This window comes from Chrysochloris asiatica, unplaced genomic scaffold (genome assembly GCF_000296735.1).
Source record: "Chrysochloris asiatica unplaced genomic scaffold, ChrAsi1.0 scaffold00081, whole genome shotgun sequence".
Classification (NCBI taxonomy): Eukaryota; Metazoa; Chordata; class Mammalia; order Afrosoricida; family Chrysochloridae; genus Chrysochloris; species Chrysochloris asiatica.
In genome coordinates, this window is record NW_006408599.1 from 11,397,635 (window position 1) to 11,413,536 (window position 15,902).

Consider the following 15,902-nt stretch of genomic DNA (forward strand, 5'->3'; position numbering starts at 1 on the left):
ATACACACACAACACACACACTATGCATGCACACCACATTATGCATACACCATTACCACACACAATGTATACATACCACACATCACAAACAGAGTGTTAGTGGCTCTGTAGGATAAGCATTGAACTGCAAACCACAAGGTTGGCAGTTCAAGTCCACCAACCACTGTGTGAAAGAAAACTGAGCCTTTCTGCTCCCATAAAGATTTATCATTTCAATAACCCTGTACAGCATCACCATGGATTGGAACAGACTTGGTTACAAGTCAGGCTGCCAACCTCAAGGTCAGCAGTTTGAAACTACCAGCAGTTCCGTGGGAGAAAGATGAGGCGTTCTGTTCCTGTAAAGATTTACAGCCTTGGAAACCTTATGCAGGGTCACTATGAGTTGGAATCGACTCCACCGTACTTAACAACAACAACAAAAACAACAACACACTACAAACACATCCATAAGCATACATCACACACACACTACACGCACCACAAGCACAACCACATACCTACCTCACACATGCATCAAGTATATACACTACACATATACCACATACATGCACCACACAGAACAGGTGCTACAAACACACACATCCCATTCTGTACCGCACCACCTCCTTACTTCCACCCCCTCAGCCAATTCCTTCTCCTTTTTTTAAGTATTATATGGTAGGCCCAGGTTTATCCCAAACCACTACAGGAGTGTTTGTTTAGAAGACTAGTTAGTGTTTTTAGATGCTTGCTCTTTGACAGTATCTTAGAACCTGCCACGAGCTTGCCTCCCTCTAGATGAATCTCCATATCTGAGCACTCTTCCTTCCCAAATATCTTGTAGCATTTCCAGTTCTCATCAGAAGCTGACATTATCAAACTGAACCCTTTTGAGCTATTTTACTGCAACCCAAGGAATCCAGCCTCCCTGAGCCCCAATAAAGAGAGAATATCTGAGGAGGTATTTCGAGTAGCAAGCCTCACTGTACGGAAGGCGGTTCGTGGCTGAAACTAAGTGAAACAGAAGTCTCTCTGTGCACACACACACAAGAGAGGAACCGTCATTTTCCTATGAGCCCTCTGACATCAGCTACCTTTTCTGTAGCTACAGTTTCTCTGCACTCAAAGTAATCCTTGGCGATGAAAAATGAACCTCTCCCCCACCCCTGCTTCTGCCTTTTGCCTCACGCCCCCAGAGAAGGGTTTCTTCTCAAAGCGGCTGGTGAAGGTTTTTTTCCAAGTCACATGATCCAGGATGCAGGAGAAGAATCCTTCTTGGAACAGAGATGGGCCCAGAACCGACTCAGATGAGGAGAGATAAGATGTGATGTGGGGACGACTATATAAAGAATGGACCCCGGGCTGCAGCGAGCACTCAACAGTGTGGCCCCTTCTCAAGACACAGCCATGCATGTACCTGCAGGCTCCGTCGCCAGCCACTTGGGAACCACGAGCCGGAGCTACTTTTACTTCACTACAGTCACCCTGGCTCTGTGTCTAGTCTTTGCTGTGGCAACCATTATGGTGTTGGTAGTTCAGAGGACGGTAAGTGGCTTCCTTTTCCTCGCCTTTTCTTTCTGATTTATGTTCAGCTTCTACCAGAGAAAGCCTTGAGAACAAACTAATCGATTTTTTTCGAGAAAAAAAAAAAAAAACATGTATCATATAGTGAAAGGGAGAAAAGAAAGAGGAACTTCACGCTCTGAAACTATTTTACTTTTGCAGAAAAATATTTATGGAGCCATCATCTCAAAACTATGCAGTCTCATATGAGCCAAAGGAGTAAAGAGAACTATTATTGGCATTCAGAAATTAAAGTTTAAATCTTCCTGAGCCAGAGGCCCATATTGAGGAAGGAAGCAATGAGGACTTCATAACATGTTTACACAACTGGTTACCATGTCTTCATGCGCTAACATTCTGTAGCCTCAGTCAAATGTTGCTGAGATCTTATCCACTGCCAAGACTTAAAACTAGAAGCAATTTCAAAGGCCAAAATCCAAGGAAAGAGGCAAAAACAAAGACCTAAGCTCCGGAGAGTGCAGACATTTCATTATTGAAGCTGGCAGGGCAAATTGAAATCTTACTAGCAAACCACTGCTTTCAGGAGCTTAGGGTGTCAGAAGACATGTAGAGCATAGAGGCATAAAGTAGAAATGTTTTTAAACACCTGTTTCCTCAGAGACACCTCAAAATAGTAATACTACAAGCAACTGTGAGGTGCAACAGGACAGGGGCCAGCTTTCTCTGGGTATTTACTTTGTTTGAAGTAAATGGTAGGATTTGTATGCTAAAAGAGAAGATGAGATGAAGGAGGAAGTGCCGTCATGTTTTAGAAAATGTTTACAAAGGATTCACCAGTACATATTGTATTGAAAATACTGCCCTGACATCGTATTATTTATTGTTCCTGACTTTTTCAGTGAAGTTGTTTATTTTAAGAACATACACACTTCACCTTGGCTAAGTGAAGTGTCTTTGTGTTTATACTCCATAGCGCCCATTTGTTACGGTTTTACAGTCCTGCAGAGTCTGTTCTGCATTTCCTCAGTTGTCTTAGCCCAAATGCTTTATAACCTTTCAGTTGTTGAAAAGAACTTGGCTTTAAAGGGCTTTGGTGTCCATTTCTCAAGTGGCATAAAGCTGACATTTTTTAATGAAATTCATATCTTCTTAAAAGCGAAATAAAACAGTTGCCAACACTTTATTTAGATAGTGGAATTTTTTTTTTTTTAGAAATCATAATTTAATGGAATTATCTGCTTCTACTAAGAATAATACTCTTGAAGACATTCTAGGGTGCTTTTTTGATTTTCTATCTAGAAGCTCTACATTTTCTTTAATTCTAATTTGGAATAAGCCATTAGTGTGTCATCTTATAGGAATGGTCAAAGAAAAGAAGTAATTTTTAATAAGTTCTTTAGTTAAAGGATGCTGAAAGAACTGAAGAAAAAGGAAAGGAGGGAGGCAGGGAGAAAGAAAGGAGAATGGGGAAAGGAAGGAAGGGGAAAATAAAGCAAGAGAGAGAAAGCCAAGATGGCAAGGGGGGCTGGGAGGGAAAGATAATGATTTACAAAGCTAGAGAGAGCTCCAGAATGGAACTCATTCAAATACAACTTTTAGTTGAATTGATTCCTCCCACGACAAAATTGGAGTGGATCTTTCTGCCTCATTTTCACAGATGTGGAGAATGAGGACCAGAGAGGGGACAAGGTTTGAACTAATTCTCTTTCTTAGAAAGAGATAGAGTCAAGGCTGCTTGATTGTTAAAGAGAGCAACACTCCATTTGCCAATAAAGCCACAGAGGAGTAAGAAAATATTTCCCCACAATGCTTTTGGGAGCTTTTTCTTCTTGTGCATCCATTTCCATTTCTTACCACTCATGTTGGATATGCAAGAACTAGCTTCACAGTCTAACTATGTCCTTTAGTATGGTGATTTCTTAGCCTAAGAAAAATCAGTTATATATTTAAAATCTTAGTCCTGTAATATCTAAAGGGATGGTGATATGTAATGCTAAATGTTTTATGCACACTATTTCCAATAAATTGTGCAGACATTAACAGTCACATAACTGAAAAGAAAAAGTCATTCCTTTGAGCCTGAGTTTTCAGGGAAGACTGTCTACAGGAACAGTAAATATAGATGTGCTTTAGGACAGGTAGGACTTCTGGGAAAGAAATCAGTGGGAAATATCGAAGGAACATAAACTCACATCCCCATTACTGAAAATACAAGGAGTTGATGGCCACATAAAACGCTGTGCATGAGGTTGTCCTAGCTGAGCATGGGATCAGAAATAGAGAACAATTAGGAAAATGGTTTTACTAGCCTAAGAGGTAAAGCACAGTTCTAGATCAAAAAGCACATGCAGACATAGCATTCAAAACAAGATGCATCGATAAGAAGTGATGGTCTTTCTTGAGAAGTTAGGGAGAGAGTGCTATCAGCCATATTGAACAAAAACTTCACTGGATATTGGAGTTTGGGGTCAGCATGAGAAATGTGGACAATAGCAAACAGGTTAAAAAGTGACATCAGAGGAGAAGGTTGGCCTAGCCATTGGAATCGTATGGGCAAAGGTATCAAAGAGTGAAAACACAAGACATGTAGGAAAATATACAAAGATTATCTTGATAATTAGATAGAAGATCAAATAATGACAATGTCAAACACTTTGAGAAATACAAAAAAGGAACTTAGGTTTCAAACTCATATATTTATTGAACATCCACTGTGTGTAGAACATTGTTCTAAGAACTATGAACTAAACCAATGAAATCCCTGCTCTCAATTGTTTATAGCTTGCTTAATAGAACTTGCTTTCTAGTGATTATCTTTGAAGTATCCGTGGTGGTTGCATTTTCTTTTCATTTAAACTGTATATTAATTATAAAATGTTATATTCACATGGTTTAAGAAAAATAAACTGTCAATGAGGGAAAGTAAAGAAAAGCAGAAGTCTTTCATACTCTCCCATCCACCCTCCAATCCCTCTTCCCTGAGATAGCTACCATTGATTGGTTCTTGTATGTTCTCCAAAACTCTTGCATTTCTTCAAGTATATAGTACACACAGCATTAAAGTAAAGCAACAATTTTGCACCTAGCTTGATTCATTTGGCAGTTTTATCTTGGAAAGCTTTCCCTGTCATTGCATAAAAGTCCATTTCATTCTTTTGAAGAGTTGCATAGTGTTCTTTTGTACAAATGCCTCATAATTTATTTTATCCGTGCCCAAACAGGGACATGTATTTTTTTTCTAGAATCTTTTTTTTCCCCTGAGCACACAATGATACATATATCTGTGGAATAAATTCCATTAGTTGGAGTAAAATATGAATTTTTATTTCAATACATTTTGCCAATCAGAGTCCAAAGAAATTATGCTGTTGAAGAAGTAAAACTCCTACCAACAAAGAGCTACCTCTTCACTTAACTATAGGGAAAAAGAAAACTGATTTATTATTATGTAAGCACAATGGAGCATACACATATAGGTAAGCCATAAGGAACTACAGAGTTAAGATGAAATGTCATACAATTTATACAACAAAGAAAAATAAGAAAATGCCTCATATGTCATTGAGAGATAAAGGATTACATAACAAGATAGACTACTAAATTTTTAACACTGTGGAGTTCCTGGGTGGTGCAAACAGCATGTTTCACTGCCAGTCAAAGGTTAGAGGTTCAAGTCCACCCAAAGGCACCTCAAAAGAAAGTCATGGTAATTTCCTTCCCCAAAACTCAGTCATTGACAATCTTATGGAGTGTAGTTCTATTTTTACACACATTGGTTCACCAGGCGTCAGAGCCTACTCAATGAAAGCAGTTTTGTTTGTTTTTCATGAGGCCTTCAATCTTGGAGGTACCTCTACATTAAAAAAAAAACTGTCACTGGGCTTCTCTAGTCCCTAAAGAGATCCATGTGTATCACAAATGGTTAGAACAAGGACTTACGATTAGTATGTCTTCAAGGATACTTTTCAAGATAGATAGTAAAACAGCTATTTACTTTCCTTTTATGAACAAAGAAAAGAAAATGTTAATATATTCTAACAATTCTGCTCTACCTCCCCACCAACAATGAGCTGAGAACCTGTTTACTTGCTGTTGCTGCTAAATGCTGTCAAGTCGGTTCCAATTCATAGTGACCCCTGTGTAGGGCTCCCGAGGGGTGGCTGGGGCTTTTCCTCCAGGACCACACCAGGACTCTTGTTTAGGGGTGCTGATTGGTGGTGGTGGTGATATAGTTTGGCGTTTGTTTTTAAGCTCTGGCACATACAAGGGGGCTTCAAAATGTTCGTGGAGAAATGGAATTAAAAGGATAACAGAATTTTTCCCTGGAATTTGAAAGCCCCCTCATATCTGCTGTTGTGGTTATGTGCCATCAAATTGGTTCCAACTTACAACAGCCCTGTAGAGGGATTCTGAAGAGCTGCTGGAGGATTTGAGCCACCAACCCTGAGGTTAGCAGTCCAGTGCTTATCCTATAGTGTCACATCAGGACCCTGTGATGCTTCCTTCTACCCAAATTACTTTCTCCATTTGGCATTCATTCTATTTAACAGCCTAAAAGTATTCACTGACAATCTTCTCAAGAGCCAGCCCTGTGCAAAGGATCCAATTGGGCCTGGAAGGACCCTGTCTTTTAAGAACTCTATCAAGTTGAGGAAATGATGCTCAAACACCAAGAGCTTAAGTTCCAGACACAATGGCACAGAATGCCACAGGCCTGAAGAGAGGGAGAGAATCTCCTCTTGGGATGAAGTAGGGGTTTACTGAAATGCAGGAGCAGAAGCCAGGCCTACGAGAACTAGAAGAATCCTTTCTTATGGCCAAAGTTGTATTTTGAAAATTTAGGATGATGAAAACCCATATAACCTTTACTTAGATTCATTAAGTGTTAAGGTTTGGCCTTATATGAGCTCTCTTTCTATACGCAAGCCCACGGCCAACGAGTGAATTCCAAATCATAGTGACCCAATGTTAGATTTCTGAGACTGTAAATCTTTACAGGAGCAGAGAGCCTCATCTTTCTCCCTGGCTGGTGGATTTGAACTACTGACCTTGCAGTTAGCAGTCCAATACTTATCCGACAGTGCTACCACAGCCCCTTTCTCTATATATGTATGTTGTTGTTGTTGTTAAGTGCCATCGAGTTGGTTCCGACCCACAGCGACCCTGTACAGGGTTTCCGAGGGTGTAAATCTTTACAGGAGTAGAAAGCCTCATCTTTCTCCCATGGAGCGGCTGGTAGTTTCGAACCACAGACCTTAAGGTTCGCAGCCCGATTCGTAACCACGCTACCAGAGCTCCTTGTATATGTATAGATGCATGTGAAAAATAAAAAAGTTACAAATAGCATAACCCTTCACCCTGATATACTTTAGCACCTGATGCCATTATTGTTAGGAGAGTTAACTTTAATTCAGTAATAGCATCTAATAATATACTGTCAACATCTAAACTTCACCATTTGCCTGAAAATTTCTCTTACACCTTTTTGTTTGATTTTATTTGGGGATCCAGAATCCAAACTAGGTCAACACACAGTATTTAGTGACATCTATTTTTTTCTAGAATGTTGGTGTATAAAGAGTGGTTAGAAATGCAAAATCTCAAACTCCACCCCAGACCTACTGTCTTGGTTTCTTAGTGCCACAGTAACAGAAATACGAAAGTCGTAGCTTTAACAAACAAAAATTCATTTTCTCACCGTTTAGGAAGCTAGAAGTCCAAATTCACTGGTTCTAGGGGAAGTCTCTTTGTCTCTCTGTTGATTTTTGGGGAAACTCCTTGTCTCTCAAGCTAGGCAAGCACAGAGCCCTTGCATACTGTTCTGTTCTCTTCAGATAGTACTGGCCTTCCTTCTATACCAGCTTTCTTCTGGGCCTAATCTGTTCTTTTATATTTCAAACATAATTGGCTTAAAACAGACCCTACATTGCTTATGGACTCTTTAAAATAACAAACGCTCAAATGGGATTACATCACAGGTACAAGGTTAGGATTTACAACACATTATTATTGGAGGACACAGTTCAATCCATACCACCTACTAAATCAAAATCTGTATGTTACAAGATCCTCCTGTGATTTTTTTATGCACATTAAAATTTGAGATGTATTGGTAAATCATGTCTTAACCCCTCTTTCGTTTGTTTTTCGTGACAATGATTTTTTGAAGGATTCAGTCTAGTTCTGCTATAGAATGTTTCACAATCTGCATCTGTCTTAGTAAATTCTCATGATTATATTCAGATGCAACATTTGTGGCAAGAATAGTACATGTTGTTGTGGGCCATCATTAGTCCTAATTTATAGCCACCCTGCATAGGGTTTCTGAGGAGCAGCTGGTGAGTTTGAACTACTAATCTTGCTATTAGCAGTCCAGTCTTACAGCACTACACCAGGACTCCAGAATAGTACAAGTCGTTAAGTGCCGTTGAGTTGGTCCCTAATCATAGCAACCCTGTATAGGGTTTCTGAGGAGCAACTGGTAAACTTGAATCCCCGAGCACGTGGTTCAAACTGACCTTGCAGTCCAGTGCATTAACATGCTCGTCACACCAAAACTCCCAAGAATACATAGAGGTGGTGTTCTATAATTCTTATTGTATCACAGCTATAGACTTGTCAGGCTGTCCCATTAATAGTGATGATACTCATATGTTTCGTCATCTGATTAAGCTGATGACTGATGGATAACTCTTTTGTAAAACCTTTTTTCTTTCTTTTTAATAAGTGATCTATGGAGTAATACGTTGAAGACATAAATACCTTTCCCTCAATGGTTTTGCCATTTCTTATCTGAGTCCATTAGAGTACTGGGGGTTGAGTAATGATAATTATCTCATTCTATCATTTTTTCTACATTTATTAGAAAACATAAGGGACCAGGATGCTGTGGGTTATGCATTGGGCTGCTAACCACAAGGTCAGCAGCCACTCTGAAGCAGAAAGATAAGACTGTCTGCTCCCCTAAAGATTTACAGCTTGGAAGCCGTAAATGAAGTTGATCTAAGGCAACTCAGTGACAGTGGGCTTTGTTTTGGGAACTCTCCATTGGGAGGATGGTAACAGGTGTAGGGCATGGACAGGGTGTCCCTGATAAAGCAAGAGTGAGCAGAGCACAGCTCAGGTGAGAGGTGTGAGGAGAGGAGTGGTAGGGCCAGAAGTCAATCCAGAGAGTTCAGGGAATGTCAGGAAGCACTGAGAGAGGAGGCCATCCCATCATTGAAGCAGGAACGACAATTTCTAAGCACCTATGGATTGTCTCTCAATGTATAGAAAACATATATCCTCACCACTGGATCAATAAGCAACATTCTTATCAATGGAGAAAAGACTGAAGTTGTCAAGGACTTCAGTCTCCTTGGGTAAACTATCAACACTTGTGGAAGCAGCAGTCATGCATTCAAACAACATATTACGTTAGGCAAATCAGCACACAAGACCTTTTTAAAGTGTTGAAAAGCAAAGATGTCAGCTTGAGGACTAAGGTGTGCCTGACACAAGCCATAGTATTTTCAATAACCTCATATGCATGTGAAATTTGGACAGTGAATAAGGAAGACCATAGAAGAATTGATGCTTTTGAGTTATGGTGTTGGAGGAGAATATTGAAAGTACCATGGGCTGCCCATAGAACCAACAGATCTGTTTAGGAAGAAGTGCAGCCAGAGTGCTTCTTAGAGGCCAACATGGCCAAACTTCGTCTCTCATACTTAGGACATATTGTCAGGAAGAACCAGTTGCTGGAGAAGGAGATCATGTTTGGTAGAGTGGAGGGTCAGAGAAAAAGAGGAAGACCCCAAGCAAGATGGATTGGCCAAGTGGCAGCATCAATGGGCTCAAGCGTGGCAACAATAGCAAGGTAGGGCCCAGGATCGGGCAGTGTTTCGTTCTGCTGTACATAAGGTCGCTATGAGTCATCACCGACTCAATGGCACCTAACAAGAACAACAACAATCTGAGCCCTTGGGGAAGGAAGACTTCGGATGTTGTGATGTCCATTGAATGATCTTCCAAGGTGGAGGGTCCGAGAAAAAGAGGAAGACATGAATTGGCCAAGTGACAGCATCAATGGGCTCAAGCGTGGCAACAATAGTGAAGTTGGCCCAGGATTGAGCTGTGTTTTGTTCTGCTGTACATAAGGTCGCTATGAGTTGGTACTGACTTAATGGCATCTAACAACAACTCCAAGCATTAGCATTGCTTGAAAGTCACCACCAATGTAAAACCTAAGGCCTCATTGAACAGAACTTCTGAATCAAATTTACATTTAAATGTTGCTGTGGTTGTTAAGTGCCAGTCCCATAGCAACCCTGTATGGGGTTGCCAGGGAGCAGCTGGTAAGCTTAAACCACCAACCTTGTGGTTCAAACCTGACTTTGCAGTCTAGTGCATTAATGCACAGCACCACACCAGGATTCCACACTTAAATAAGATCGCCCAATTAATTGTTATACCCGGTTAAAGCATGAGCAGCTTTAAACTACCTGATCCAATTCCCACTTCGTCTAACCATTGTTGTGGTTATGTGCCGTGGAGTTGGTTCCGACTCATAGCGGCCCTGTACAAGGTTTCTGAGGCTGTAAATCTTTATGGGAGCAGAAAGCCTGATCTTTCTCCCATGGAACAGCTGGTAGTTTCGAACTGCTTACCGTGAGATTAGCAGCCGATTCGTAACCACTACGCAACCAGAGCTCCTTTTGTCTAACCAGAGCAAACCAGATATTCCCAATAAACATAGCCTTTCATCTGGGGCTTTTCTGTGAGGTCTACTCACTTTCCCATCAAGTCACAGGAGAGTTTACAGCAGGACTTCAGACTGGTTCACCCTGGCTGATCTTCTATGGAGAATTTGCACTTCCATCCCAGATTTACTGAATCAGAATCTACATTTGAATAAGATCCCAGGTGATCTTCATAGATGCTCAAGTGATTTTATATGTAAGAATCACCTGAGCACTTTGTTAAACTCTAGGTTCTGATTCAGTTTATCTGGGGTAGAAATGCAGGGCATCAAACCAGAATGAACCAGTTCAGAGTTCCTAAAGAGGGAGGGTAGCATGGCAATTAAGAGTATTATTACTTTTGAAGTCAACACACCTGGGTCTGCAGCCTTTCTCTGCCATCCGCCACCTGTGGAAACTTCTCCAATCATGTTACTCCTCTAAAGTCTAAGTCAATTCCTCACTCTTGGGGTCAAGGTAACAACCAAATGAGATAATGCATATAAAGCAGGTAACCGCAGTGGTAATTCTCATTAATTGCTAATACATGATAGTTTAATAATAGACATTCCTGGCAAAAGCATCCATGGACCATGAGTCAAGGCAATGACTCATGACCTGTCTTGCAAGACAATGGTGAGGCCAAAGAGGAATGGGATATGGAATTTCTCCTGAGGTATTCCAGACATCAGTTGCCTTTGATAATTTTCAATAAAAGGGGGTATCTTCCAGCAAAAGCCAATTGGGAGCTGATTGTCCCTGCACATCATTGTTCTGTGAAAAGAAATGAGCCTTTCAAAATATTAGAACAAATTAAACACATCATTAGGGTAAAGGTAGTATCCAAAATAGCTACTATTTTCAAATACTTTATACCTTATTATATCCACAATGATAGGGGAGGGAAGAATTATTAAGTCGAGTCCTGGTGTGGTGTTGTAGAATAATTACTAGACTGCTAACTTGAAAGGTTGGCTGTTCAGATCCACCAGCCACTCCTTGGAAACCATATACAGGGTAGTTATGAGTTGGAACTGACTCAATGGCACTTAACAACAACAATGATATTGGTTGAAGGAGAGAAGGAAACTCTCCTAGGCAGGGAAGATGATTGGGTCCAGGTAGTTTCATCTGGGGAAGAACAGGTTAAATGTAAAGGTTCTTCCCTCCACACACAGGAAGAATGTTTGTAATTGCTGAGGATGCCCATCAACACTCTGAGTCTGTAAAAAAGAGGAAGCACACTTAAATAAAAGCAGATAGAAGTCAGTTGGTTGGTAACCATGGGAATGCGGTTTCCTGAGCATGGTGGTTTATATTTTCCCATCCGTAATCCAGATCCCCACTCAAGATTTAGGATGGAATTCTTGAACCAAGAAATACTATTTCCAAGGAGGAAATGATGGACATGGACGGCATTTAGCATAGTGTCTGGGGGAATGAACAGTCATCATCTCTGTATACCTTGCTTCTCTACCCCCAAATGCAAGGACAGTTCATCAAAACAGAAGGATTTCTTTCTATCCTTAGCTTCTGAAGACAGCATCTCTCCCGGGCAGTGGAAATAGCAACAGACCATAATTCCTATACACAATGGACAGGCTAGGGAAAGCAATGGAGTCCTCACTTCTAAAAGACTTTATAAATAGGAACAACACACATCCATCTCGTATTTACTGGGAACTTGGTGAAAATTTAAGTGTCAAGATGCTTTTATGTAAAACATACTTTGTTTTTGACACTCACCTGTCTGAATTTAGGAAACTAGAAATCACTCAAATGACAGGCTTTCCTTGCGCCCCCATATAAATAAGTCCTCCTCCCTGGTATTATCTATTATAACCTTAATGCTACTCTGGATCGCAAGGTCGGTTCAAACCACAAGGTTAGAGGTTCAAACTCACCAGCCACTTCCTGGAAATCCTATATGAGGTCACTATGAGTCAGAACCGACTCAACTCAGTGGCATTTAACAACAACAAACAACAACTCACAGTGTGATCTGAGCCATCAACATCACAAGGGACTCATCAGAAATATTCCCAAACTCCACCCAAACCTACTGAATCAGAAGTTGGTGATTCATATGCACAGTGTTGTTGTTGTTGTTAAATTCCATTTAGTGGATTTGACTCATACAGACCCTGTATAGGGTTTCCAATGAACTTCTGCCAAGTTTGAGCCCCTGGCCTTGCAGTTACGAGTCAAGTACTTATCCTACTGCACTACACCAGGACTCTTGTATGCCAAATAAATTTTAAGCGATACTATATGTATTTGCTTGGGTTTTCCAATGACTTCCTCCCCCACTTAACCATAAAATCCATCAGGATGTCTTCCGATAAATGACTAATACCATGCCTGGCACACACCAAGCACACATCAGTCAACATATGCTTAATGAATGATTTTCTGGTAATTCCTGAATACTTTTTGGCCTCTGAGGTCACTCCAGTAGTTTTAAGATTGTAGTATTCTCATTGTCTCAGGACATTTCACTGGTCAGTGGAAAGGGCAACGGAGAATTCAATGATTTAAGTAAATAAGTTTTGTTTTTTGTGCATTTGCATATCACACAAGTCAGTGGTCATGATGTCAGCAAATTCAATATTTATTGCATTTTGAAATGCTGTTTGTTGTAATACAGATGCAACATGAAGGGGAATTTTGTGATGTCATCTTTTCCTATGAACTGAGTGCGTCATTGAGAGACCACAGATGTGTAGCGTAGTTATATTAAGTGGTTCTCAACTAAAACAATAAAATCATAAAATATTACAGATGAGAAAGAAGAGCCTTACAGGCCAAATACATCTCCCTTGCCTTGAAAAGTTCAGGCCTGAAAGTTTAAACTGACTTCCCCAGGGTCTGCCTCTCCAAGAGGCTTCCTTACTTCATGACCACCCACTTGGGTTGAAGAAGAAAGCGGTTCATGTATCAGAAAATAAATATTCAGTAGGAGACAAAGGACACAGCTCCTAGGGAAACAATAGAATAAAAGGGAACTTCAGATGGTCCTAGCTGTTCATACAGAAAGCTAAGAAAATAATAAATGGACAACTTCTACCTGCTTGCTTTGATAGAGGTTAGAAAGCTGTTTAGTTCAAGGAAATGCTCACTCCTGTTTAAGTGTTCATTGTTATTTCAATTCAGCACCCTATAGGAGATCCCAACCAGGACAGGTCAAAAGATGAATAAGAAACTCAATTCCTCATTTATGCTTGAGGTTGGAGAAGGGAGAGGGATAAAGGATGAGGAAGTTTGTCACTGAGAAATTTATTAGGGGTGGAGAACTTCGTCCAATCTTCTCCTGTTGCTGTTTGCTCAGAGCACCTGAATTGTACCTTCCCCTACCTAGGGAGCCCTTCTTATCAGAAGATAATCTGTTTCTATCAACTCCCTTATTCATTTGTGTGTTTGGTTGGTTGGTTAGATGCCATGCAGTTGATTCCAACTCATAGCAACCCTTCATAGGGTTTCTGAGGCTATAAATCTTTACGGGAGCAGAAAGCCTCATCTTTCTCCCACAGAACAGCTGGTAGTTTTGAACTGCTGATCATGAGGTTAGCAGCCCAACTTGTAACCACTACGCCACCATAGCTCCTTTTTTGTGTATTTATTATATAATAAATAACATACAATGTGTATAATGGAGTACTAGTGCCGCACCACAGGATAAGCATTGGACTGCTAATCATAAGACCAGTGGTTCAAACCTACCAGCCACTCCTTGAAAACCCTCTTTAGGGTCACTATGAGTCTGAACCAACTCAACAGCAATTAACAACAACATATTGTATAAAATATAAATATATCATATATGTGTATTTATTTAAATGTATTTATATGTATACTGGTTGTTAAGTGCCCTTCAGTCATTATGACCCATAACAACCTTGTGTAGGGTTTCCAAGGAGTGACTGGATAGTTTGAACCAAGGACCTTGCAGTTCAAACTAACCTTGCAGTCTAGTGCATTATCCTACGGTCCCACACCAGAACTCCTATATTTTATATTAAAATATAAACTTGTAATCAACTGAAGAGTGCAAGGACACAATTTTATTGTTTATTCTCTTATTTATGGTATTCTCACAGTGGTACAGAAACTTTCAAATATGTATATAATTTATGATATCTTTACAATGTTTGGCATATAAACATTCAATTAATTCGGAATTTCCAACCACAGGAAAAAATAGACATGTACCTTCCCAGGTATGTTTACAACACCCTTTTACTGTTTGATGAATCAAATGTGGAAAAAACCCACACATATTATCTATACACTACTCTTTTTCTTAAAAAAAAAATTTTTTTTTTAATACACTACTCTTGATTCTTCTTAAATTGACTGGAAAGGGGGAGAAAAAAACACCTGCATGTGGAAGGAAAATGACAATGAACTAGGAGTTAAGAATCCAAGCTTATGGTCCCTAAGCTGCCATAATGTACTGTTTGGCCTTGGACCAGTTATTTTACCGCTCTAAGCCCCAGGTTCTGCACCTGTGAAATGTGTCCAATAGCCTATGTCTTGCTTTTCTGATAGACAGATCGTCCAGGAAATGGGTAAGGAAACCCTTTGTAAACTAGTAAATTAATTGTTTTAACTTGTAAATTCTTAATTGCATAGTAATTTGTGGGTAACCAGTATGGAGGCATATTGAGGGTTGGGGAGGGAGATAGATTGTTTTGATTGAATGCCATGCTCATGTTGCTTCTGTTTTTCTTTATTCCCTCCTAGGACCCCGTCACTCCCACATCTGTCATCTCCCACATTAAAGGAGGTAAGACCTTGAAATTAGGAGGAAATATTTTGTGAATCACACAGATGATGTCATGATACCATAGGTGTGGTACCTGATAGTGACCAGAAATATTATGACATTGCCCAACATAAAGCAGGAGAGGGCAGGTCGGCTCAGAGCTGAGCTGATGCATCTAGATTCATTTGAGTGGCCCCTGATCAAAACTCTTCTCCCCCCCAATCTCCCACCTGAAAATGACACTCCCATTAATGAAAATTCCACCTCCGGCACAGGATATTGCATGGGCACGGACAGGAATTCAAAGCAGCATACCATCAAGAGCTTGGAATCTAGAGCTGGGCATAAATATGGGTATAAATCTTGGCTCTACTCACCTCAGATTCTCAGTTTCTTATCTATGAAATGGGGATAATAATAGTCACCCTGTGTACAAATTCGAAAAGCCACTCTGATCTCGTCTGTAACTGTCTTGGCATAGCCACTAACACATTGAAATCACCAAATAACTGGTAATCACCATACATAGTGAAGTTGAGGACTTATGAACACAGACTTCTTTCTCACTCCCATATTGGTTATCACTGAAGTCAGTAATGAACACTTTGCTGCTTGTGCCTCAGAGAGGGGAATCTGCAGAATTCAGTTAACATTGAAGGTGAAAACGGAGATCATCTGGTTTATGTTTTACTTGTTGTTGTTGTTATTAAGTGCTGTCAAGTTGGTTCCTACCCATAGCAACCCTGTATAAGATTTCCCAGAAGTTGTTGGTGAGCTTGAACTGCGGGCTTTGAGATTCAAACCAACCTTGCAGTCCAGCGCACTAATGTGCAGTACCACACAAAGATTCTTCATACAGAGGAGGACAAGTCAGGTTCAGGGAGGGTGCGTGTATTATCCAATATCATACA

The 15,902-nt window shown here is 40.3% G+C and overlaps 1 protein-coding gene across 1 annotated transcript in view; it reads left to right on the forward strand.

Moving 5' to 3' along the window:
* The first annotated feature begins 1,332 nt into the window (after positions 1-1,332).
* Positions 1,333-15,902, forward strand: part of TNFSF8 (tumor necrosis factor (ligand) superfamily, member 8) — a 37,249-nt gene continuing 22,679 nt past the window's right edge. The window contains exon 1 of the mRNA XM_006865685.1: positions 1,333-1,527. Coding sequence (XP_006865747.1) covers positions 1,333-1,527 — 195 coding nt within the window. The remainder of the gene's footprint in view (positions 1,528-15,902) is intronic.